This window comes from Cyanistes caeruleus, chromosome 1 (genome assembly GCF_971803275.1).
Source record: "Cyanistes caeruleus chromosome 1, bCyaCae1.hap1.1, whole genome shotgun sequence".
Lineage (NCBI taxonomy): Eukaryota > Metazoa > Chordata > Aves > Passeriformes > Paridae > Cyanistes > Cyanistes caeruleus.
In genome coordinates this window covers 96580017-96605593 of record NC_141701.1, presented here as the reverse complement: position 1 = coordinate 96605593, position 25577 = coordinate 96580017, and the positions used below count along the sequence as shown (strand labels likewise).

Sequence of the window (25577 nt, the reverse complement as noted above, 5' to 3'; positions counted from 1 at the left end):
AAATTCTTGTTATCGATTATAATTATTCAGTTATCAGTGCAGCTCTTTGTGCCCAAATTGTTGACTTTTTTATGGGTGTCATGAAGGCAAACAGGTTATAGCACACTCAGCAAGAAGACAAATATTTACAGTGCATCTAACACCCACCCAAAAACATCCATGCAGATAAATAACCACAATCTTATATTACAATAGTACATTAGAATTGACTCAGCCCTAAAATAGATCTCCTCTGGCACTGGAGGTGACAGTAGCTGTGGAGTCAGCCTGCACCTTCTCTGAGCTCTGCAGATGAAGAGTGTGCATGCTCTGGGAGGAAGACCTGAAGCAGATGGGGGAAGGCAGCACTTCCTTTACAATGAAAATGCACACATGCCCTAGCATAAATTTGGCAACAATGTCCTAACTTGTGGTTCACATAACTACAGTCATCTCAGGAGAAACAGAGAAAAATAAATAAGGCTTAGAAACTGACCTGTTTTTCATTTTCATCCTCCAGTCTCAGCCTGTCCTCAATGCAGTTCCTGGCCTGAAGGAATGCCTTCCTCTGAGCCCTTTCTGTCAAAATCCTCACAAAGACCCCATACAAATTTACACTGACAAAAAGGATTGCATTGGCCACAAGCTGTAAGAAAGAAAGAAAAATAAATGAATATTTTAAAATACAGATTTTTATTTTATATTTCTGCTCAGCGAAGATATATTGAAAGAAAACTGTTTGAAAGCTGTGCCTTGCTAGCCACATCACTGATACCCCTTCCTGCAGTGAAACAATTACAGCAGCTATCACAAATCTGGACAAGCAATATTGCATAATACAGAATCTGCTGGAGTTAATTTCTTTTACAATGATCTGTGGCTTGTAATCTTCATTCACCTTCATTTCTTTCATCAGCCCATTGGCAGATCTGTCCGTCTAATAATGAGAGCAATATCATCAGGATTTGTTCAAAACAAATCAGAAAACTGAAATTGTTTTCCTATGCCTTCATAAAGTAAGTATATTATTGTTCCTTTTTTAATAGTGGAGAGGAAGGGCACTGAAAAACCTATGACTGCAGAAAATGTGTGCCTAGGTACCCCAAGCTTTCATATTGTATTTTCATATTGTACTTGAATTTGTATAATCTGTTTCCTTATCCACTGTCAGCAACCATACTGTACTTTTTGGGAAATCATCCAAAATATCATTGATTCTATCCTGCAGCAGACCTCTCAGAAGGTGCTGAGTCCTTTCAAATGATGGTCCTCGGCACAAGCCAAGGCCCACCATTATGCAATAATCAGCGACAATTAATCACTTTGGAACTGCTTCTATAAACAGTGCTTTTATGAAGGACACAAAAATTACTCAACTGCTCTTCTGGGTTTTTTAAATGTTATAACAATATGTGATAAAGTTACTTAAGTAACATAAATAACAGAACAGTGGTTTGTACACAACCTCCCCATCAAAGGTAATTCTATCCAAGTTTCTCACCACATCTCTGAAACGTCCTCAGATTATAATTTCTGCAATGCAATGTGGTTTTAGTTAACAGGAAATAGCACCTTTTTACCCAGTGTCTTTTCAGTCACAGTATCCTTATATACCCTAGAGCCTACCACAAGATCATGATAAGGATTCATGGGACTCACAAATTCCCAAAAATAAGAAGTGAGCTGGTATTTAATTGGCCAAGAGTGAGCAAAATAAGAGCAAAGAAAGACATTATAGCAAGTAACACGATTCACATTAAGTTCCTATCCATCTGAAATGGTTCAAAAACCCCAAATAACTGACATTTGTTTCCTAATCCAAGGGATACATTTCAAGGTAGTACACCTCTACTGTTGCATGGTCTACTAGTGTTAATTGGAGAGGACACCATTTCTTTTCTTTGCACACTATAATGAATCAAAGTGTGCCAACAACAAAATCAAATTTAAAGGAAAATAAAACCACTGATTTTGTTTTGTGTAGAGAAATGCTTCCTAACAGGACTAGGGTTGAAGGTTTTATGGTAAGCCAATATACCAATATGGTAAACAAAGATCTGAAATTACATCCCTGATGTTTTTGGAGAGACTTCGAGAAACGTTCCATTCTACAAAAAATAAGCAGGAAATTTCTGATGCACAGAGCTAAAGGTAATAAACATCCCACCTCTCTTGACCTCACAATAATGGGAAGAATTGAAAGACTAATTCTGGGTCAGTTTTCCAGACCTTCATGGATTCACAAGACCTCCAACTTGTACCTTCAAAACCTGATTATTATTATTTAGGAGGACACCAATGATAAATTCCCTTCAAACCTTCTCATCAGCACAAAATCCAAAGATAACCTGTCATAATAAAAGGAGTTGTGCTTAGCATTAGTAGTATTTTTCCCCAGTTATCAAAAAAGAAACAATTATTTCACAAGAGATAAAAGAAGTGAAGAATGGTGTTATGGCTTCCTCTTGAGAATGGCAAAACACGGGTTCAGCTGCATTCAGATGAATTTTAATGTAACAATCTCATATACCACTTACTTATATGCTACTTCTGATGGTAACACAAATAGTAAAACTTTGAAGATGAAATGCATCTATTGCAGCATATTATTTCACGACACAGGTTGAGCATAGTCTGCAATTCCTATTCTGCTTTATTTTGCTTGATCACAGAGAACTGTTTGAGATACATCAATTTTTATCACAAGTTAACACCTACTAAAATGAAATGACTGTAGAAATTCCCGTGGAATCCTATTTTTAGAGACATTAATACAGCCACAAATGCAGCACATATCCCTGCATTTTATCATGCCAAAATATTGTGACAACATTGTATTTTAAAGCTAATTCTTACAGTGCAATGGTATAAAAATAGAAAGGATTTTTAAAGGTTGTATTCAAAGACAGTGAAGAGAGCCCACTGAATGAGCAGAGCTGACAGTTACAGACAGTGCAACTACTTGACCCTGTCCATATACAAAACAGCTGGGAACAACACAGGGTGAAAAACTGTCTTTTTCTGCTGATATCAGAGTGGCTCAAGACATAAATAATTACATCTATGATAAAAAAAAAAAAAAAGGTCAGTTGTGTTTCTGGATTTCAACTGGAAACAGTAAAAGACCGTGTATTCTAACAATCTGCCAGCTGTTCTGGGACTATCATTATGATTTCACTGAAGCAACAGTGATCACCTGGTCTAGGGGTAACCAGTAGGTGGGTTCCTGCTACTTTCAGGCTCAGCAGGGTAAGTCATTTTCTGACATGCTTTGAACAGTTTAAGATAAAACAGAGGCTTAGCTGTCAGCTCTGGCCCGCAGGGAATCAGGAAAGTGATAAAGCAAGTAAAAGATTCATAGATTTCAAAATGTGAGAAAAGGAAGTAGGGCAGATTGTCTCCTGAGGTAAGAGCTCCTTTCCTCCACAACCTGTTTCTACTTAATTACTATTTTTCCCCCAATTGCAACTAAATACTAGCCCTTCTCTCTAGGTTTCTCAAATGTGTGCCATTTTCCAGACCTTTCATTTTAATATGTACCTCCATATCTACACTCATAAATACATATTTTATATATATACACACACACACACACACACACACACATATCTTTCATACATTATGTCCCATAATTCCAGGAAAGATTGTGAGACTTGCTGTTAAAACTAAGGAATATTGAAGAGGTACTAAGGCATTCAGAGCTGCTGAAATATCAAGGGTTTCAATTTTAGGTCGTTACTACATTATTTACTATACTACTGCTTAGAAGGAAAAAAAAAGCGATCTTCAGGTTTCACCGTCTATTTATAGAACCACCAAAAAAACAATTTACTTGATGCAACATAAAATGATTCCAAGACTATTTTAAACTTTTAAACAATGTTACTCTTTCAATCCATAATGAGATTACAGTTCAGCCAGAGCAAAAAAAAAAAAAAAAGCAATCAGGGTCATGAAAGCATGTTTCCAAAATGATTATTTTTTGTCTCTATTAGTGGATCTTGTTTGCTGCCTGTAGCAGCATTTCAGTATGAACATGAATCCTTTGAGATTCTCTAGTCCTTAGTAGGTTACAGTCCCTGTCAGTGGATAAATTCTGGCGTGGTTACTTGTGTGAGGGTGCTACCAAAGGCAGACTTCCAATGCAGATAATCTTTGTGAGATGCCGAGGGGCTTGAGCAGCTGTTTCAACCAAATGTCTCTCTCTCTGTGTCCTGTTTATTTCTCCATTGCATTTTTTTGGACCTCAACTCACTTTTGGAAGGGATCTTGAACTGTGCAATACAGCAACACCCATCAAGGAGTGAGCAAATAATTCTAGCAGTAGACATATGTAACATGCATATGCATATACAGGGCTTGAGGAGTTTAATTAAAGACCTCCTTTTTTTCCTCAGATTCATCTCCCTCTTCTCGAGTCCCACAGGATTAGCTGAGAGACTCTTTGAAGAGTCTTTTGAAACTTTTTTCCCTGTTTCAGATAGGATTTTTTCTCTCCTTTTTCTTTCAAAACTAGAATGCTCACATGTGCATTCATGGGCGCACTTGCTTCTTCTCAAATAAATGGTGAAAAAATTTTTCTATATATTATTTTCCTTTGAAGAAGACTCTGTTTACTCAGCAGATGCTCTGTTATCAGGTAAACAGTTGCATAGTAGATGGTTCAAAATTAAAGCAGATTTTCACTGCAGAGTAGCTTCCTTTTTGTACTAAAAAATTGTCTCAGAAAAATGTGTTTTTTTCACAAAGGTGTAAGTGACTTCTGGATCACAGAGAACTTTTTTTACAAAGTGGTATTCATATAGATGATTACTGAAGTGCCCAAATAATCATAGGCTAAATAAGAAAGGAAGGAAATTTCAGGAGACTCACTCAGAATTATATTGTGCTTTCTAAAAGGTGGAGTTGTGTTGTAAGTAGGATTTCAATAGTTACCAATCCAAAAATTATAATTTAGTGGCTAATATCAATATTTGATTTATTCTCAGAAGCATGAGTTCTGATGACAACCCATGAAATAGAGTACAACATGTAGGAGATATGGCCAACATTTCCATATGAAAATTGAAATTTGTTGGAAAAGGAAGGATCAATGCAATTCCCATATAACTTAATCCTTAGATACCTGATAAGAGGTATGGTAGGTCTAAACTCTACTTTCAGTTTTCTCCATTAATTAAATTTTTCTGCAAGTAATTTCTGTGCCAGTTTTTGTTCCTGTTAGGATAATGCAATATTTACTCATTCTGTCAAAATACTTTGAGATATGGCAATGCAATGTATTACTTTAAAATATGAGTGTTTATTGTGCAGGATGTCTAAAGAAGTTGTTAACAGCCTACAAAAATGAGTCAGTGCTTCTATCATTAAAACCCTTGAAAAGCAAGGCAAGACTGTGCTCTTCATAAAAATTATTGGTATCATGAACAAGAGTTGAAACAAAAATAGTTTCTCCTGTTATGGAAAATACTACCATTAGAGCAGTGCTTTATTTACAGTGCTAGACTGTACTGAGAATACACAACCAGCTCTTGATTCTGACATGGTTTTCTTAAGTTCAGAAATTCATTTAGTCAACTCACTTTGAAACATTTTGAGCATGATTAATTACTAAATCTGCTCCCTGTAATTGCTGAAGTAGTGTAAGGGAGGAAAGAGAACTTCCCCTTAGTTCCTGACAGTGTCCCAAAAAGAACACCCTCCTACCAAAGGAGGCAGCTAAACATTTTTTCTCCAAATAAACATATTCCCATTTTGAATGAACATCCCTCTATTATTTTTGTAAAGTTTTGGTTCCTGCTGGCTTATGACATGCTAAGGAAATGTGGTTCTGCTGTGCAATTCACCATGGTTTCTGTGTTCATTGGTAACCTCCTGAATCTACAGCATACTCTAAAAGGAGATTAGTGAGCAGTCGTTTCAGTGATAATGAGTGCAGATGTCACTCTTGAGGAAAACACTGTAGCACTGGGATGTCTATAACCATATAAGTAAAGAGAATTTTTTATGATATCTAGGATGCTAAGTTCACTAATCACAGCCAGTTTTTCTGAAGTGTACACACGCATGTGGAACTGCAGAAATCCCCTCTGTGTGCATACCTGTTTGACCAAAGTAAAAGACATAATTTAAAAACATTGTTTAAAGTACATGCCATGCACCTTTGATAAGGAAGTTCCCTCTACAAAAGCAGAGTCACTGAGAGCCACCAAACATACCAGTCTTAAAAATGTCACTTGTTCCATCTTTCTCCAAATGATAGGCCATTTTAGCTTGGAAGCATGCTCTGGGAGGAAAGTTAATGCACCTCCCTCTCATGTTATAGACTGTTGGCTGTTTGCCTTGTCCAAAGTATTTACCTCTGAGATTAAGTAGCAGAGAATTATGATGGAATAGCAGAAGTAGAGTTGATTGAATCATAAATTTTGAATCTTAAACCTTATCTAACACTGAAACTTAAACAAATTTCTGATAAATGTAGCCAAGGTTATGTAAGACACCAAATATTTATTTTGACAAAGTTGCAAAGTGGCAGCTTTCTCCTTGTCAATACCTTCACTCAAATATATGACACGAATCTATGACATTAATTTCAGCCTCCTTTTTTCAGGATTCTTAAATCCTGTGTTTTTTAGGGAATTTCTGAAAGGAACTCACAATTTTATCATTTATACCTTTCCCAATAGCAATGTATTAAATCTTTATTTTGAGGTACCAAGGCTTCTGGGCTTTGATTTTTCGGTTCTGTGGGTATTTTTGTTTGTTTGTTTTCTTTGTGGGTTTGTTTGTGTTTTGTTTTGTTTCTTGTGGGTTTTTTTGTTTTGTTTTGGGGGTTGTTGTTTGTTTGGTTTTGGGTGGGGGTTTTTGTTTATTGTTTGGGTTTTTTATGTTTTTTTTGTTGTTGTTTTTGGGAGGTTATATTATTTTGTTGTTTTCTTGTTAAAAAGACAGAAAGCAGCACTTAAGCACAAGAACTTTTGTTCTTTTCTGCTTTTTTTAATGAAGAATGAAACCTGATTTTTAAGGAATTGGAAAAATTCAATACAAAAGACTTACAGGTAACCCATAAACGAGCAGTGATATGTGAAATTTTAGAAAAAAAGAAATAAAGGACTGGATGGAAAATACAAGCTGAAATACCTTTAAGCATAACTGCTAAATTACTTCAAACCTTTCCAAATAATGAATGACTTCATAAAAGCTGTACTTCTGGGAAAAAAGAAAAAAGACCAAAACACACAGCAATATTCTTTTACAAATGGTTGGCAAAATTGCAACAGTACAGCTTGAAACTTGCCAAAGGTAAGCACTGGGCTGTTTCATTTTGGATAGAAAAATAATTAATAAATGGTATTATTTACCTCCACCTGATCCCTGATTTTACATAATGTGTACCTACTTATACACATGATGTTATTGACATCATGTTAACAATATTAGTTATTTCTCTTGGTCTCATATTTATATGCACAAGCCCAACTGATGTTAGTAGGGACAATCTTCCCATATATCAAACTAGAACTTTAGATAGGTAACTGGAGGTTACTTCTACATAGAGAAAAACTCTCTCCGAAGCCCACAGTAGTGGGGCTATTCAGAAGAGAATATCTGAAGAATATTACCTGTGAGGGGAAAAATAATTTCTGGGTAGACAGGAGAACTGGCTTTCCACAGTTTTTCGGTATATGAGAGGCTATGAATGCCTCTCAGAGAAGATATTGACAGATGTGATACCTCAGCTGTAACTTTCTCTTGCTCATATTGTGCACTGCATTCAGAGTGTGTAACAGGTTTCAGCAAAACACATACCTTAAATGCAATGATATGGTCACAGTCACTTCCATCTGTGGAAGGATGATGCAATGAGCTATCCAGAAAAATGCCAAAATATTCTTGCCACTGCCTTACACATCACATCCCAAGTATTTCTTAGTTCTGAAATGGTACAGGCAAATGTTACTTGACATGGTTTAGGAGTGGGATTCCCCAATTCAGTGCTCTCACCGAAACACTCCAAACCATGTGAAAATACTCCAAGCCGTGTGCAAGCTCTCTCGCTCCCTCCCTCCTTCTCCCTTCCCGTTCCTCTCTTTCACTTCCCGTCCTCCTGTCCTCCTGCAGCAGCTGGAGAGGAGAATTGGACAAAAGGCAAAGATCATTGGTAGAGATAAGAACAATTTACCAGAAACAGCAATGAAATAAGCAAGGTAACAGCGCCAATATCATTGACAGAGTACACAGGAGAGGCAAATGATTCACAGGCAATTGTTCACCACCAGCAATACCCTTCTCCTGCCCCTGGATATGATGGGGGGTGGTATAGGATAACCTCTGGGTCCCAGCCATGCTGCTAGAGGCTACTGCAAATATTAACCCTGTCCTAGCTGGAACCAGAGCAGTTATATTTCCTGATTTAGCTGTTGCATTCTCTTGCAGTGTCTTTTATGCCATCACAGAACGAATAAGCCCTCAGTTCTTCAGTATACTGCAAGTGTACTAGTATGCACTTCTGTACACTGGGAGTTTGCTATGTGTTTGGGTTTTTTGGACATTGCAATTGCTCCCAAGCACTGTGAATAGTTGCTATGTATCAAAAAATACTTGGAACATGTTGCCAAAATAATTTCAAATAATTTCTGTAGAAATTGTAGCCGATATTTTTATTTATTTATGCATGCTATGAACTTCACAGAGTCCAGGTCACCAGCCTCTGAAGCTACTCTGTATCACCCTGAATTTTCAGCCTTCTGCCCTTTTCCTATTAATATAATGCTATGTTTTGCAATTTGAGCATAGTGCAGCAATCTGTTGTCCAAAATTTATTTGCATTTGCTATATGAAATACATGGTTCCTTTCCCCCACGATAATTGATCTAAATATCTTTTCTTTTTTTTTTTCTTTCTTTTTTTTTTTTTAAGCTGCAATAACTAAATACATCAAGATTTTGGGGATATACAATCCAAGATAGTTTGAAACCTTTAGTGGTACCATAGTTGCTAGCTGACTGGACCTTCAGATCTCAAGTGCCATTTTTCTTCATTTGAGTCCTGTGCATGGCTGAGATACAGCAGGTAGTGGCCTCAGTCTGGCGCCTGGCTGCTGCAGACAGGAAGCATTTCTTATCTAGAGTACAGCTCTTAGAGTACAGATGCAGAATGAGGCCATGGTTTCAGTTCAGAAGGGGCAGATGCACTTTCAGATTGCACCTGTAAGAACCCAAAGAGCAAGACTAGCCAGCCACTGGCTTTCTAAAAAGTGACTCTGTTGAGCCCCTACATGTCCTGACAGTTGGAATGCACTTCCAGCTTTTCACTTAGGTCCTCTCAGTCAGCAGCTTTAGTTTAGTTTTCAAAGTGTTTTCTGTGAAAACCCAAAAGTGCTATACAAAGTTTTGCCAATAAAGAGTGCTGGGGCAGAGGGCTATTCTGCCAGCCAGTGACAGAGCTGGTGACAAAATGGATTTTCTGAGTCTGAGCTCTCTTCTCTAGTGTACAGGCTTGGACTTGTCAAGCCCTGTGCTGCTGAGGATGAGATACTATCCCCAGGCTTTCTCCACGTGCTGTACAGCCACTGAACCTTCTGTCTGGTACTGAAATGGTGCTCTGCTGTGTTGTGCACAGGCTATTTCCAAAGAGGACTTGAATTTTTCACCCAGAAAGCTGGGTGCATAAAACCTAGGAAATGCAACACCAATCCCTAAAACCTTTAAGTGCATTTTTGAATTTAGCTTCATGGTACTTTTTCAAGGTCTGTGAGACAGCCATGGATACAATCAGGTTCCCAAGTCAGTGTGTGTCATTTAGGTATAATCAAAGACATATCACAGATGAGGAAATAAACACAGATTCAACTCAAGCTGCTGTCCAAATAATACACTGTAATGAACTCATTGTCAGGAAATCATGCTGAAATGCATTACTTAAGATCCTATATGGCAAATTCAAGCAATTTTTTGTGACTCAAGCAGTGTCAGGTACACAGTTCCATACCAAGTATAGAACATCATATTTATTTCATGCCACTAAAAAAAGTTTGCTCCCAAAATGTCCAGAAGTATACAGAAGTCTTCTAACAAATTACCTCAAAATTAAATTGAATGACTAAAATGTGAGGACTTGGTTCTCCCTCACTGTTGAAACACCTGGTCCTTTTCCAGATGAATGAAGCCAGATGGAGATAAGGAGAGGAAAAAGTGCATGTCCTGGTGCCCTGGCTGTCTGTGAACTGTTAAAATGAAAACATGACTGCATCAGGACTAAACTGATCTCAGCCAGTTTCCCCTTGCACCAAAAAGATTGCCTGCTAGACCTGACAACTGTCCTCTTGTATCACTTTTTTTGGTCTCCATGCAGACATTTGGTGCAGTTGGTGAATGATGTCACTTCTGGTCAATTGTCCTGAAAAGATGAAAGTGTTTGCCTTGAGGAAATCATGTTCTATTGCACAGAGCCCAGTTACTTTCCTCCCATTGTGCTTTACAGCTTGCAAGAGCTGTCTTTACAGATAATAAGATTTTCACTCTGCAGGGTCATTTAAGCTACAGTGTCTTCTGTCAGTGTTGGCATTTGAGAGCTTTAATACTGTCAGAGTTGTAAAGGAGCAGCTTAAGAAGAGATGGAGAATGTTGGCCATTTTCTTGTTCAGCTTTGAAGATTAATTTTGAAATGAGAAGCCATCTATGCAATATGTCACTAAGAAACTGATTAAACAAGAAACTGATAGGAGATTTAACAAAACAAATTCTGATCACATTTGCACTTGATGGACAGACTGATTAAGAACACAAGAGAATATTCTTCTGTTTAATTATTGTAATTAACAATTTAATCGATCGGTCAATTTTTTCAAGAGAAACCAAAGAAATTCTAAAGATTTAAGATCAAAGGACCAAGTTCTACTGATTTTCAGTTACTGATCCTAAAAATCAAGTTTGGTGCTGGAACTTCTGCATGGTAATGATAAAAATAGTCTGTGTGTGCTAAAAAATGGAGGTGTGATTCCACAGCTGTGAGTTTGAGTAGCATTCCAAACTGATTCATACAAACCTCATTACTGGATCAGAACCTTAGAAATACCAGTAAGCCAATTTTGTCAGCAACAGAGGGTTTTGAAAGACATACCATAAGGGCACAAGACTAATAAATTCTTGCATTACATAATTGTCTTGTTGTGCATACATTTCCTGGTTCTGTTTTGATGTAACATCATTTAAATGCAAAAAAAAAAATATTCTGGGAAAAAGTCGGATTATTGTGAATACCAGTCTTATAGAAACATGGAGATGAATTGCTGAAATAGAAGTATTAACTCAAAAATTTGAAGGTGTAACAGGATACAAATCGACAGTTTTTTTAGGAGAAAGGAGGATTAAATATTAGAAAAGGCAAAAAGAAAAGAAAGAGTAAGACAGTGAAGTGGAACTCAAACACGCCTACTCTGAACAGAAGAGTAGAAGAATAATAAGGGGGCTAAAATTAGAGATATGGTGCCAAATTAGTACAGTTTTGAAGACTGTGCTATTTTTTTATTATTTTCTTTTTCTTTTGTTTGATGTGGGTTATTTTCCTATTTTAATTTTCTTTTTTGTTGCCAATGTCATGTTTTAGTCTGCCTTGTAAGAGAAGTGTTTGGGCTATCTTTTGTTTAAATGAAAGAGACAGGTGAAGATTACAGACTGCTATTCTTTGAATTCTGAACAAGGTGCCTTTCTGGTTAGGATTTTCTGAGCTCCTATAGCTATCAAAATAGATACCAAAATAGAAACTCACCCCAAGTTTCACTTAATTTCCTCCTGCCTAAAAACTATCTGGTGGGTCTGTTTTTGGCTTTGAATGTCTTTTCAGTTCTGGTTAGCTTAAGATTGTCCCTTAAATGAAGATTGTAAGTATGATCTTAGGAGAAATGGTGCTATTTCCAAGTACATGTTATAAAAGATTGCAAACAGCAGAATTTTATACTCTGGAAAAGACAAGAGTGGTATTTAACTGAGTTATTGAGTATTCTGAATATTTCTTTTTCTGCTCCAAAACAAATGAGAAAGGAGATATATTAAGCCCCAAAGCAAGCTGTTCACGGTAACAAAATAGTAAAAGTCAATTGTAACTACTGTAATATGTCATATTATGTCATATTACATCTTCCTTAACTGTACATAAATTCCTTCTTGCTGATTGCACTCTTTATTGCATAAATAAAGAAATAATGAATTTAGAATAGGACATGTACTCTACAGTGCTGTTGCACTTTTGCCTTCTTTTGGTACAGGCTCTGCTTGTTGTCTGACCTCAAAGCTGCAGAATAAATCCAGGACTGTATTTAGCTATGTTTACAACAGCAAGTAAAATGCCCAACAATGCTAAAGTGTGGATGTGCATCTGGAAAGAGGAGGTGTTCAGGACAGGTGCATTTTGGAAGAGGTTACTTTGGACCAGCTCCACCCCCTTCCCAATACAGCAAAAAGTAGAAATCACTTTTTTAAATCATCCACTGCCCTACAAGTCTTAAAGGACTTGCATCATAAAGACTGCACAGGTAGAGAAAAAGATGACACATCACAAAGCTATGTGCTGAATCATGCTAATGTAAATGTGTTTAAGAGGAGTTTATAATAAAAGCAAATATAGGACTGTTGGTTATGCTATGTGTGTATGAGAAACCTACAATATACAGAGGAGCCGGAGAGATGTTAATTACTCCATGACAAAGCTTTGATACCTAAAGGAAGATTAAAAAACTTCTTACCTAGTAATTTAAAAACTTTTCAACCATTTTAATATTTTCTAATGTCTGCTGATAACAGTAGATTCCTGAAATAAGTAGTTCCTAAATCATTTTATGATGACACCAGAAACAATCCTGGAAATTAGAAATGTGCAGGAGGGAATTTAGAAAAGATATGTGGTACTGAAGTAAAGCGTCACAATAATTTTGCAGACATTTAGAATTTTTCAGACCAAAAAGGTAAATAAGTAATTATTATTTCACAGGAAATAAGAGACTCTCAATTTTTTCATTATTTTTTCCTTTCTATACTTAAGAACAAAATTATATATGAATCATACATTCTTGCAGCAACTGCATATTACATTATTTTTTATGACACTGAAGAGAATTGTGCATGATAGATTATTCTACTGAAGTCTGCTTTACTGTTATCATTAATAGACTGGTTTTATGTATATTTTGAATTGTATTTAAAAATAATATAAAAATGTTTTACATCAACACCTTCAAAAATTTTCTTGTGTGATTGTCCCAGTGGTCTGACAAAGTATCCTCTTTAACAGTCCATGAACCCTTCTGTGAGAGATCCTAATTTACACAGATTCACTAGTGATAGTTCTCCTGCCTTCAGAACTAAATACCCGTGATCTGATCTTCATTTCCTCAATGAAATCACTTGAAGTACTTCTTAAAAGAGCATCAAACACTGAATCCTGCAGTACCTGAAAGCTGAGGTGACAGTGTAAGTAAGTGAAGACCCTTAAAAATCGGAGGTGTTGAGTTAGTGATTTTGAAACAGGAAGAGTTTTTGCAAACAGGGTGAAATTCAAAGATATAAAAGCTGAGTGAAAACAAAACAAAAAATCTTATGAATTTTGACAAGGTGGAAGACCACACAGCTCAGGGGGTAGAATAAGTACAGTTCACAGCTCAAGAGTACACATCCTTAGCAGATGAAGTAAAAACAGATAGAATAAGAGCAGTTGCAGGGAGAAAGAATGAAGCAAATGAAACAATAAAACCAACAGCCTGAACCAGTTAAGTCCCATCTAAACAGTGTAGAAAGTAGGTAGTCAGACCAAACGAGTGTATGCTTATATCCCAATACAGAATGGGGAACTGGGATGAGTTAAGACTGACTAAGAAAGATCATATTAGAAGGCAGAAGGTGTTACAGTATACATAGCATACTCAAGGAAAAGGCAATGCAATGTGTAAAGGAAAGTTGTGTCTGTGAACGTGAAGTCTGTCTTTGTAGTATTTTTATTTGAAAATTAATCTAAGCTAACACTAGCTCAAATCACAGGATCACTACTTCTGTTCACTTTTAGGCATCTCCAGAAACTTCTGTCTCCATCTAAAAGTAGGAGTAGCTTTCATTAAGTCCAAATGCCAGCTAAAGCATTAGTCAGAGATGAAATCCATGATGTTCACACAAAGTTATGTCAGTTTTGGAGATATAACCCTACTCTTTATATTACATAAATGAAAATTGTCCCAGTGTAATTACTTCTACTAAAACCCCAAATGCATAGTCTATAATCAACTAAATAGTCTATAACCAAGTAAATTATGACAGCAGCCACTTCACATGATCTGGTTCACTTTTGTATCTACATGAAAGTCAGAATGATAACAGGCTTTCTGCTTTAATATCTTAGGTTTCCACATGGTGTTCTAAAGACTTAATTATTATAGCTATGTTATTATTGCCAGGCTATCCACATGTATCTAATATTTTGAAAGTTATTTTAAATTCTGGCTTTTATTAAGTTGCATTCACTATATTGCCTTGCTTTCACATGTTGAAAAAAAAACCAACCAAACACATTTATTTGAAAGAGGCAAATTTCCATATTGAGTAAATAATGGGTCTATTTTGATATAATTAATTAAGCACAAGAACTAAGATTCAAGTTTTAAGGAGGACTCTGAATAACTTTATTCACATTAATATGTCTGTAATTGTGTTCCGATTACATAAATGATACACAATTCCACCCTTAAAGACCTGTGCTAATAGGGATATTGAGTGAGATATATTTCCACTGTAAGGCACTGTGTAATGAGCTCAGTGTAAGAAATACACCAAGTAATTACATTTTTGCCTGCCTAAATTACCCCTGTAGGTTCAGTGGATTGTAGGAATCTGCCAGCTTTTAAGCAGCTACTGTGTTTTGCCTCAAGTAGCAGCTTTTCAGCAACGCGCTAGGCAAAATAATTCCTGTAAATCTGTTAAGTCTCACAATGCTATCAAATGGCCCCAAAAATCTAACTCATCACCTGTATAATTGCACAATTAATGAAACCTAGTGGTTGGTGCCTCCAGTAATACATTATGCATCACCAGCTCACATCTGCCATCCTTTGAGGAATCATCAGTTCTCTGGGTTTTTTTTGTGAACACACAATAAGGCATAGCATTTTGAGTAATCAGGGCTGCTGATAGAAATAGGATACAAGTGTAAGTGGAACAATAATTTGATCTAGCAAAGCAACATTTTAGCTAAAGTGGAGCCAGTTTATTTAGGGACTTACAACTTCTTTGCACAGTCAAGAAAGCCAGTCACCAGCTGCCTTCAAAGGTGCATGTCATAACGTTGAACTCTGCTTGTATGTTTCCTGAGGACAGACCAGTGCTGCAAAGACAACACCTGCTGAGCTCTCTCTCTGCCCAAAAGACTTTAAACTCTCTCTTAAGAGAGTTTATCCTTCCAGGTGCAGTGCTGTGTTCATATTGCTTCTGGTTTTAGTGTTTGAACAGATTCTTGAAGCTGTGTGCTACATCCTCTTTAGTGCTGCTATGAACACATGAAATGGGGAGTAGGTGGCGGGGACGCACAAAGGCAATGTGAGCCAGCTGAAGCAGAGACTGCCCTGATGCTGCTTTCTGCTGACTCTTGTTCCTGTCTTGAGTCAGCAATCACAAACTTAATTGACTCAGGGAACTCACCTGACTAAAAACAACCCACTGTGTACAAATAATCTTATTTTTCAAAGTTGTATCCCATGAGAGGTCATGTTTTTTTCAACAGTTAGCAACATGAGAATCACCACTGTATGAAAATATGTTCCAGCTAAACAAAATGAATTAAGCAAGATGCCACAGATATTGCTATTAAGTCATAGAATGTTGTCCATGATTATTTCCATAGGGAGGCTGGAAACAGTTGTGAAGATGCTGACTTTAAGTAGACTTAGTTTAAGTTAGTTACAGTGGTAAAAGAACCTAGAAAAGGGCTTCAAACATCTGCTTTATTTCACAGTACAGGTGCAAAACAGAAAGGTGGAATGGATAGCCTTTGTGAAGCCTCAGCTCTATCAAGAAGGTCCTCTTCAGGAGAATAATCCAGAGTGTCTCGAATCAATAATTAACCTGCATTCTGAACCTGGCAGTGATTTCTCAGACATTTGGTTCCCTGACTGCACAGCTCTCATCCATTCTGCCTGTGTAGAAAAAGGTAGGGCAGGTAAATGCCTCCAGCCTCCAAAGAGACACCAACTATGAACTAAGTACAGTAAATATCTCCTGCCACTATGTTGCTATGGACTGGGAAAGCTTTGGATACACTGTACTGGATCTACATTCTGAAAAGCTCTAAAGGCTCTCTGGAAAGATTGTAATATGCAGGAACCACAGAATCAAAAGACATAAAATAGTTAACTACAAAGAGAGTTAACAATTTGTATCAGAGGTGTAGTCTGAATGCTACAGCAGAAAGCTTTGGGAAATTACACAGTTCTAAGGGTATAAGGGAGAAAAACTTAGATTTCCTTACAAAAATGTAGATGTCTCTGGGAAGGAAGCTCTGAGAAGAATGTTAGGTTTTCAGTCTGTGGGTAGTTTTTAGTTGGTTTGTTTGGGGTTGTTTTTGTTTGGGGTTTTTTTTGTTTGTTTTCTTCCATTTTTCCCTAGCTGAAAGTAAAGGGAATTTTATTACTGTATTTCAACAGAGAGTACAGTTGGGCCCAAAGTATTTGAAAGCTACAGAGACTAAATCAAGTCTGCAGTCATGAAGCCACAAGTAAAAAACTAAAAGAGATGGTTACAAACTAGAAATGTTCCTGTCCATGCTCTAAGCATAGATAGATGGACAAGCAAGACAGCCTGCCCACTCCTATGACCTAAAGACAGGTGGTGGACAAGAGCAACACTGTCAGATAGCTAGAGCTCACTTGAAAAAAAAGAAACCAAATCAAGTAACTAAAATCCAAAACCCATAAATCAACCATCCAATGAAGGTGAAGGAAACAGTATTAGCTAGCTAGGAAACAGGGCAAGCCAGCCAGCCCTTTCTAGGACTGTCAGAGCTGAGCAGAAGACCAGCTAACTGCTGTACATTTTGACAGACACCTAATCACTGCAGAGATCACACAAAGAGTTAAGAAATGAAACAGTCAAACCCACAGTTCCCAGATGGAGAAATTCTTCACAAAAGATCAAAGCTCAAAATCAATGTTTTTAGCAGTTGCTGAAGGTTACGAGTATCATGCAGTATTTTGATGACATTTTTCTATTTAAATAAGCACCCCAGGAGAAGAGTACAAAAATCAAATGTCTCTTGCAAAGATATGCCATACAGTTCCAATTCAGCAATATTTAATTCAACTCCTGTAAAACTTTTATTTTAAAAAAAATCCTTACTTTTTTCCACATCTCCAGCTTTCTTCACCAAACAGCAGTTTGCTCTGAAAGTTTTTACGGTGCAGTGGCACTCTGGTGAACCTGGTGAGGAATTCAGATGTGTTGTGAAATAGAGTGTGGCTTGGAACTCTGAAGAATGTTAATGTCATGTCCATCAACTGTGGCACTAAAGCTATTGCACAGGCTGTTGGCTGATCTGGTGGTGCAAGCCGTGGCTGATGCTCACTGGTAGCTGAACACATCTGGCCTGTGTCAGTCACTGCACAGGGAGGTGTGGGGCGCTACCTCTGAGTAAACAAGTGTGCTTTCACAGTGTTTTGTACCGTCAGCTTGAAGTTTTCATGTATACAAATATATGCTAGAATCCTGAAATGCCACTGTGAGACACTGCATGGGAAAGGACCAAGAGCAACGCCAAAAAGAGATCAGGGAGAAAGAACTTAAGCCAGCCCAGTAACCCTGACAAGAGATTTGAAATAGCACACTAGGAAATCCATCGGAGAGCAAATCCCTTTCATCCCGTGCAGTTATCCCTAGTTACACAGTTGGTTTTGGCTATTGCCTTTCAAGCTGTGAAGGCCTAGACACTTCTCTGCAGAAATTAGAAGTTTGCCTGGGTATAATATGTTAATTAATAATTCTGAGTTATCTAAAATGGAAATTAGACTGCCAGATATGTTCCACTAATGATCCTTTTAAAGTCAGAACAGCATTTTCAGAAAAATTACTTCCTCACAAATGTAGGTCAGTCACTGTACTTTACTGATCAGATAACTGAAATATCTTAACCTACTTAAAGGAGTTTAAATTTAAACTTACTTCCAAAGTCATCCGTTGCAAAGTGATATGTCTCTGTCTGACTCTGTGTTCTGTGTATAAATACATGTATGTTTTATATATGTGTATATATATACCTATATGTTCCTAACTCCAATTTAGCATGACATTCCAAACACTATCATAAAAACAAACCATATAAAAATAAGCCATCAGTGCAATAGCCCTTAATTTAATTACAATTCAACCTGTATTTTCATTCTGCCCTGCCATATTGCCCAATGTTTTACAAATTTGCCAGTGAGTGAGAGATGCTAATGCATTCATATACAATACACCTTAACATGCTTTATTTGGTTTTCTATTTAAGTGCTTAGCCAATCCATGCAGCAGTAGGAACACATGTAATATGTTCATATGAGTGTACACCAGGATCCTCTATTTCTGCAATGATTCTCACCTTCCTGGAAATACACATGCTATGCTCCTAAATGCAGATGGTATTAATCAGAAAGGATTTAAATGTTTACAACAGGGATTTAACATTTTTGTCAACATGTTTGTTTAGTATTAATTAAAAAATAGGCAAAATAAGGGCAGTGTTTGCCAAACTATAAATAGAAGAAATTTTAATCTACAATTTTTACATAAATCTGCTTAAACACCTACTCAAAAATATACCCATTGGCAAGGGATTTATGATGCACTCACCATTAAACAAAGTCCAATTTCTACACAACAACCATCCATTCACTCTAACAAACTATGACACTTAAGTTCTACCCTTGTTTCTTACGTAAGAATCCAGAGGATGTGTAGTCAGGGTGAAGAGAGCAGCACTGCAGAATTGTCTACAGTATACCATCCAGTTTGAGGTTGTTGTGCTGGTCTTTCTAAGAACTTCTGAATTAGAACAGAATACAATTCACAGTGCAAAAACCTAAGTTCACAGAATGATGAAAATATGAGCTGGTTTGTTAGTCCTTGAAGCTGAGCCGCTGCAGGGCACAGACAGTATCTACCCCACCACTGACCTCCCAACTCCCCACCACTGACTCCCCCAATGACTGTGGTGAGCAATGTGGCACCACAGATCTGATCACAGACTCATAGAATCACAGAATCAATCACAGAATGGCTTGGGTTGGAGAGGGTGTTAAACATCTATTTCCAACCTCTGTAGTGGGCAGGGAGAACTTTCACTAGACCAAGTTGCTCACAGCTCCATCAAAACTGGCTTTGAACACTTCTGGGAATTGCCCTAGTTTTGTTCAGGACAGGGTTCATTTTTTTGCAGTAGCTGGGAGCAAAGCATGGCTGAGGGGGCACAGCCAGGACCCAGATGTTATTTTATACCACCTCATGTCATTGCCAGGGGCAGGGGAAAGGGACTCTTCAAAGGAGAAAGGGATTCCTTTTGGTGGGAAAAAACATGGTGGGTGAAACAGCCCAGTAATGTTTTATTTTGCATAACATAATTTCTTTGTCTTATGCATTTCATTATTAATATTGTTGCTGTTTGATTTTTGTTTTTTTTTAATCTCATTGCTCCTGCCAGTAAGTTGTTCTTATCTCAACTTTTGATCTTTGCTTTGTGTGCCTCATATTGGAGGGAAGGGGAAGGGGAGCAGCTCTCGTGGTCTTTTTAGTGGGAGTACAAAATTGGAGAGAACCATTCCTAAATTATGACAGGCATCTATATCTTCTCTAGCAATCATGTTCCAGTCTTAGCACCCTCACAATAAAGAATTTCTTCCTAACATCTAATCTAAAACTGCCTTGATTCAGTTTAAAGCCATTGCACCTTTTCCTATTACTATATGCCCTTGCAAAAAGTTTCTCTCCATCTTTCTTGTAGGCTCTGTTTAGGAACTGGAAGACTGAAATTAGTTTACCCAGAAGCCTTCTCTTCTCCAATCCCAACTTTCTCAGCCTTTGTGCATAGGAGACATACTCTATTTTCTCCCTCTAATCATCTTGGTGGCCTCCTCTGGACTCCCTCAAAGGTCAATATCCTTCCTGTGCTGGGGACTCCAGAGCTGGATGCTGTTCTGTAGAGCAGAGCAGAGGCAGAATCACCTCCCTTGACATGCTGGCCACACTGCTTTTGGTGCAGCTGGGGATAGCCACGCTCTGCCCTGCTCCCCCTGCCCCTACCAGCACCAGTGTGCCCAGTCTGCAAGGGGAACAACAACTCATTTTAATTAGTGAACTGTATGGTCAGCACATACAGTCACACACAGCACATGGTCCCTTGGTGATGATTATGGGCAAGATTATCACTAAACCTGTAATTTCTTGCTATTAAATACACAAAACCATAACTGCATCTTATTTTTGCTGCTGTGGTAGATCAAAGTGGAAGAATTGCCACAGCCTGACATAATTCCAAGAATCTGAATGGATTTCATTGACAGATCATCCCACTATGATGTTGAGAGAAGGGGAAAAGAGAAAAAAAAAAGGAAGGGAGTGGGAAGCCATTTCCAAAATCTGCTCCCAAGAGTATGGATACCAGTAAAATTCCTAGGAAAAAGCGTTATTGAAAACAACACTGAGCACTGTGTTTAAAAACATGTGTTTAAAAAAAAGATTGGATGTGGCACTCAGTGCCATGGTTTAGTTGAGGTGTTAGGGCATGGGTTGGGCTCAATGACATTAAAGGTCTCTTCCAACCTCGTGAATCTGTGATTCACCCAATACTAGGCATGGTGAAGCAAGCACAAAATTGTGAGTGGGTAACAGACCATAAAATAAGAGTTTATTTGATAGTTAAATATACCATATTCTTGACCATAATCTCCATTAAGGTAACTGTGATATGAAATTCTAGATATCCAAACACATATCCAAAGAATATTGACACACAGAGAAAGTACAGCTTCCTGTTCTCTAAGACGTGAGTAAAGATCTCCCTCAGCTGCTGCATACAGTTTAAATACCTGAGGTGAGATTCACTTCATTCAAAACAGAAAAACAGCAGAGCACTGCAGTCATCCCTTAAATCAGCTGGTTTATTGGATGCTTCCCTTACACCACTCAGGTTGGGATCAGCTTTCCTTCTTCCTTCTACAGTCCTTCTACACTCTGTTTGGCCTCACTTTCTGCTGTATAAATCTTAGTACTTAGGCAGCTGTGCCCATTCCTTGAGTCACAAAGAGAAGTTCTTTTCCTGGAACAGATCAGTGCCAGAGAGATACACATGCAGCAACCCCTTCATCAGAACCAGCAGTGCTCTGCTGAAGTGCTCCCTACCAAAAGCATACTTTCAGAGGAGTGGTGTTGCATGGTGTCATGGTGACTGATAATAAAACTAACGAAGAATTATTTCCAAAAGACACAGGAAGCTTTTAAACAGATGGAACAGTTCCTGACTTCTGTTAAATCAGTTCCATTCTATGTGTATGTACATGTACCTTAAGGAAACACAGATGCATTAATGATACAAATACCATGTTAATTTGTTATCTTACTTCAGTGCCTTAACAATTACTGTTTACCACCAAGCACAAGAATAAGACATTTATCTGTGAGGAGGCAGAAGATATCTAGGAAGAGTCAAGGACCATCTTTCTGGTTCACAGCAGCATACCACCCAGTTCAACAAAATTCTGATGCACATCTTTGCTGGGGAATTTTTAAAATTTCTTTCATTAAATTTAGTTTTCTGGGCAATAGTGCTGAAGAGGTATTGAAAAAAGGCAAGTAGAAGGATTTTGTGGGGGTTGTTTTTTTCTGTCTGATTAAGGTCTATCTGACCTTCTCTTCCCCTTTTATTTCTCTTCTTGGTGTTTATTTGCATAGGGGTTACTAAATGAGGGGTGGTGCAATATACAGTTGAGTGGGACACAACTAAGGAACAGCCTCTGTTTATTTTAAAATAATCTACAGTCCATGTTGTCTTTTCTCTATCACAATTTCAGAAACCTTCCCCTTTCAGGAGCATACAGGCTCTAATGCAGCTTCCAAGGGGAGCCAAATAAAATTTTAGAACAATTTTTTCTCTTTTTCTAAAGGGAAAACATCTTCATACCAAATTAACTCATCTAGACCTTCAGTTCCCTCTATAGTGTCTGACTTTTTAGCACAAAAACTTAGCATGCACTTCTCATATGCTCTGTCTTCAGTCCATCACTAATGCTCTGGAAATCCCTGGCCCTGATGCTGTATTGCTTGTGTTCATCAGTGTGATTAAGAACAAAAGCATAAGCTGTGCAGTTGCAATCACATGCTAGCCCAGTCACAACCCCTCCTGGTAGCAAAGATAGTACCTTGAAATAGCAATCAAAATCTGTGTGATTCTGTTTGATAGAATCTTTCTTTCCTCTCTGTATGACCTTAGCATAGAAAAATATATTATTCTTGCTACTTAGCATACATCCAGAAAAACAATCTTCTAAAATATTTTCAGCGTACTAATTCAATGTATTCTGGGGATATTTGATAAATATATTTGACATTTGATAAATATATAAATATAATATAATATATGTAATTATAGTTATAATCAAACATGGAGCCATAGTCGCTGGAACTATGGTGTTAAGTGTACTCTGGATCAGGGAATAAAGGTAAATGCTTCATTATAGATTGCATAAATATACCTTTCTCTCCTGTTTCAATAGTGTCTCATAATTAATTAAGCACCTATCATTATGTTTTTACTGCCACTGCCTGAGCAAACAGTTGCACAATTATGCTGGTACCGTTTTAGCATACATGTCTGATTGTTTGGTACCAATGTTTCCTGTCCTGACCTTTGAAACACAACATCTTACTACAGTCTAATAATTAACAAAGGCCAATCACAAACTCAGTATTTCCGCAGTGCACAGCTGGTGCTCATGTTCACGTTAAGGGAATCACCAGCCTCTGGTGCTCACGGAGACTCCTGTGGGGACTGCAGGGCAGCCCAAATGGCAATGCAGCAGGAACTCAGTCCCATCAACCTGCCACAAAGTTCCTATGCAAAACAAGACCTCAGGCTCATAAAGCTCTTTCTGAACCTTTCTAACCAATTTCAAAAATTGATGCCTAGAGTTAAAGGCTTCATTCTACCAAGGTCATGGGGAGTTGCATGATGAGGTATCTTTTGGATGTTTTGGCCTAACTGAATTGGACAGATAAGGCATCTTCAGTGTGCAGTGCTGAAAGGCACTCCTGGCACAGCTGGAGCATTATTGTAACACAGCTTCTGGGGCACAAGTGATCCAAGGGTATCCACCTCAGGTGCAAGAAGGAAGCCCAACTTTTTTTTTTTGGCATGGAACGGGGAGAGTTGGACATCCCTTTGCAGTGGAAAGGCAATCAATCCATTTGTCAGGGTGTAGGCACTTTTGCTTTGCTGTGCCCATTATAAACCCTCTGTAACAGGGACACTGGACCATTTCTATCTGCATCCATTTGTACTTCACAGCTTTTATGTGGCCCTCCTCATGTGGAGCCTGAGAAACAGCAACTGATTCCTGAGTTGACATTTATCAAACTAAGCTTTCCCGACAAAAATGTGATTTCCCATCTATTCTTGGCATTTGCTTCCATGTGAACCAGTTTCCATCATTATCCAGGGTTTTCTAATTGTCTGCTAGTAAAGACCTGATCATGGAGTAGTTGTGTGAACCAGATGAAAGCACTCAGCCATGTGCTGACGGGTGCAAATCCACACGTGCTGTTGGGTGCCTTAACCTGTGCCTTGCAGTCTAAGTCTCACTGATTATATAGATGATGCAGTATTCAATATATGATATAGTCAGTGTCACATCTTAAATCGTTTCTAAAGGGATATTTAGCCTTCATAAAAGTGAGTAGAAGGCACTTTTACAAATTTACGTTTAAATGTTTTTTACACTTACTGACTAGTTTGGTGGTAAAACCTAAACAGAGGTCTGCCTCTCTGTGAGAAAAGAACCAAGGAATTTGTTTCAAGTCTCAAAAATTAAAATGCTTTAATCTGTGAAACACTACAAGCAGCCAGAAGAGCAATTATTGAAATCTGTACTTTATTTTTCCCTAGGCTTTTCTACTCAAAATTCATGATACTGGAAACATTCCTACAGAATGATACAGAGTCTAGCCCTGCACAATTTTCTACAGATTTTCCAATGTGCTGTTCTTGTGTTAATCTTCATCTGAGCAGTGTGCATGAACAGACTGACATCAACATTTGTACTGAGGGAAGAAAATAAATGAAGACAATAGCTAATGGGTTTTTTTCTTCTATCACTGGGCAGGGATAAGGGGAGGAGAGGAGATAAATGTGGGAAGGGGGAATCCAAGTAAGAAAAATTGAGGGGGAAGAAAGATAAACAATCAAACAAACAAAATCAGCAAACAAACGAACCAGCCCCTAAAGAAAGCAAGAATGGATGGACAGACATACAGAAAATAATGACAAAATAATGGAGTCTCTAAACCTGTGTAAACTAACTTTATTTGAGGCAATTGTCTTAACAGATAAGCAGGAGTTCTCATCTCACTTAAAATTAACAAAAAGGTGAAGTAACTCTTTAAAATGTACTAATGAGTATACATAATTAAAACAACCTTCTAATCTAGGTCATTGTTTGGTATAGTACTTGGATATGCATGAATGCATTTGGTGCAGAAATCAGGAAGAGTTATGCAAATAGAGCTGAGGACAAGATCTGCTTCATTTCCCAAAATTACTGTGCCTAAAAGACCTCTTTAGTTGCACAAGAAAAATAATAATAAAGTTACTGCAGTTTTTACTGTGTTATCGAAATCTTACCCAGACTAATCACACTGCAAGTACTGGAAATACATTACTCAAAGCACAATTAGAAAGTCACTCAAATAGTGGTTTTCATCTCTTTCTTGGTCTTGACTTTTAATCTGTCACCTTCTAGTCTATCATTAAAGTCCATTTGAGTCAATTATTATGCCACTCATATACTACATCGACTGCACTATATAAGAAGGGTAGAATTCACATAGTCTGTTGGTGCTGTATTAATATTAGGCCATACAAAAGCAAGCTTGTTATGCTGTTATCACATGGAATAGTATGTCACAAAAAGGCAGAACAACAACAAAGAATTCAGAGCCCAAAGGTTGAAAATACTGCTGGTTATCACAAACAAATTGTTCAAAGAGGTTGTTAGTCAAGTGGTGTGTGAGTGCACATGGAGATTGTGAAAAAAGGTCATTAACACAATCACCTTTTTCACCCAGAAAGTATACATGTTGAATTCAATAGCAAAGTGTACACTTTTTCATAGCCAAAGCCCAAACAAATTCTGTTAACCAAAGAAATCCCCCTTTCCATAACTCAATGGCAATAAAAGCCTGATCTGAGATCCACCAGTGAGCTCCCATCAGTCAGGAGTGACAAAGCACATCACACTGAGAAGGAGCTGTGTGTCAGTCCCTGGCTGGGTGATAAAGGAAGGATGCTGCTGCAGCACACAAGGAACTCTGTCAGCTCTCTTATAT

General features: G+C 37.7%; 1 protein-coding gene and 1 long non-coding RNA gene across 2 annotated transcripts in view; one reads left to right on the top strand and one right to left on the bottom strand.

Moving 5' to 3' along the window:
• The window catches only part of ADCY1 (adenylate cyclase 1), a 141474-nt gene that overhangs the window by 98480 nt on the left and 17417 nt on the right, over window positions 1-25577 (bottom strand). Inside the window, exon 2 of the mRNA XM_086843586.1 lies at window positions 476-625. Coding sequence (XP_086699712.1) covers window positions 476-625 — 150 coding nt within the window. The remainder of the gene's footprint in view (window positions 1-475; window positions 626-25577) is intronic.
• On the top strand, window positions 16079-24327 carry LOC111923699 (uncharacterized). The gene is made up of 2 exons (XR_002861220.2): window positions 16079-16164; window positions 24139-24327. It is a non-coding gene; the product is annotated as an uncharacterized LOC111923699 (long non-coding RNA).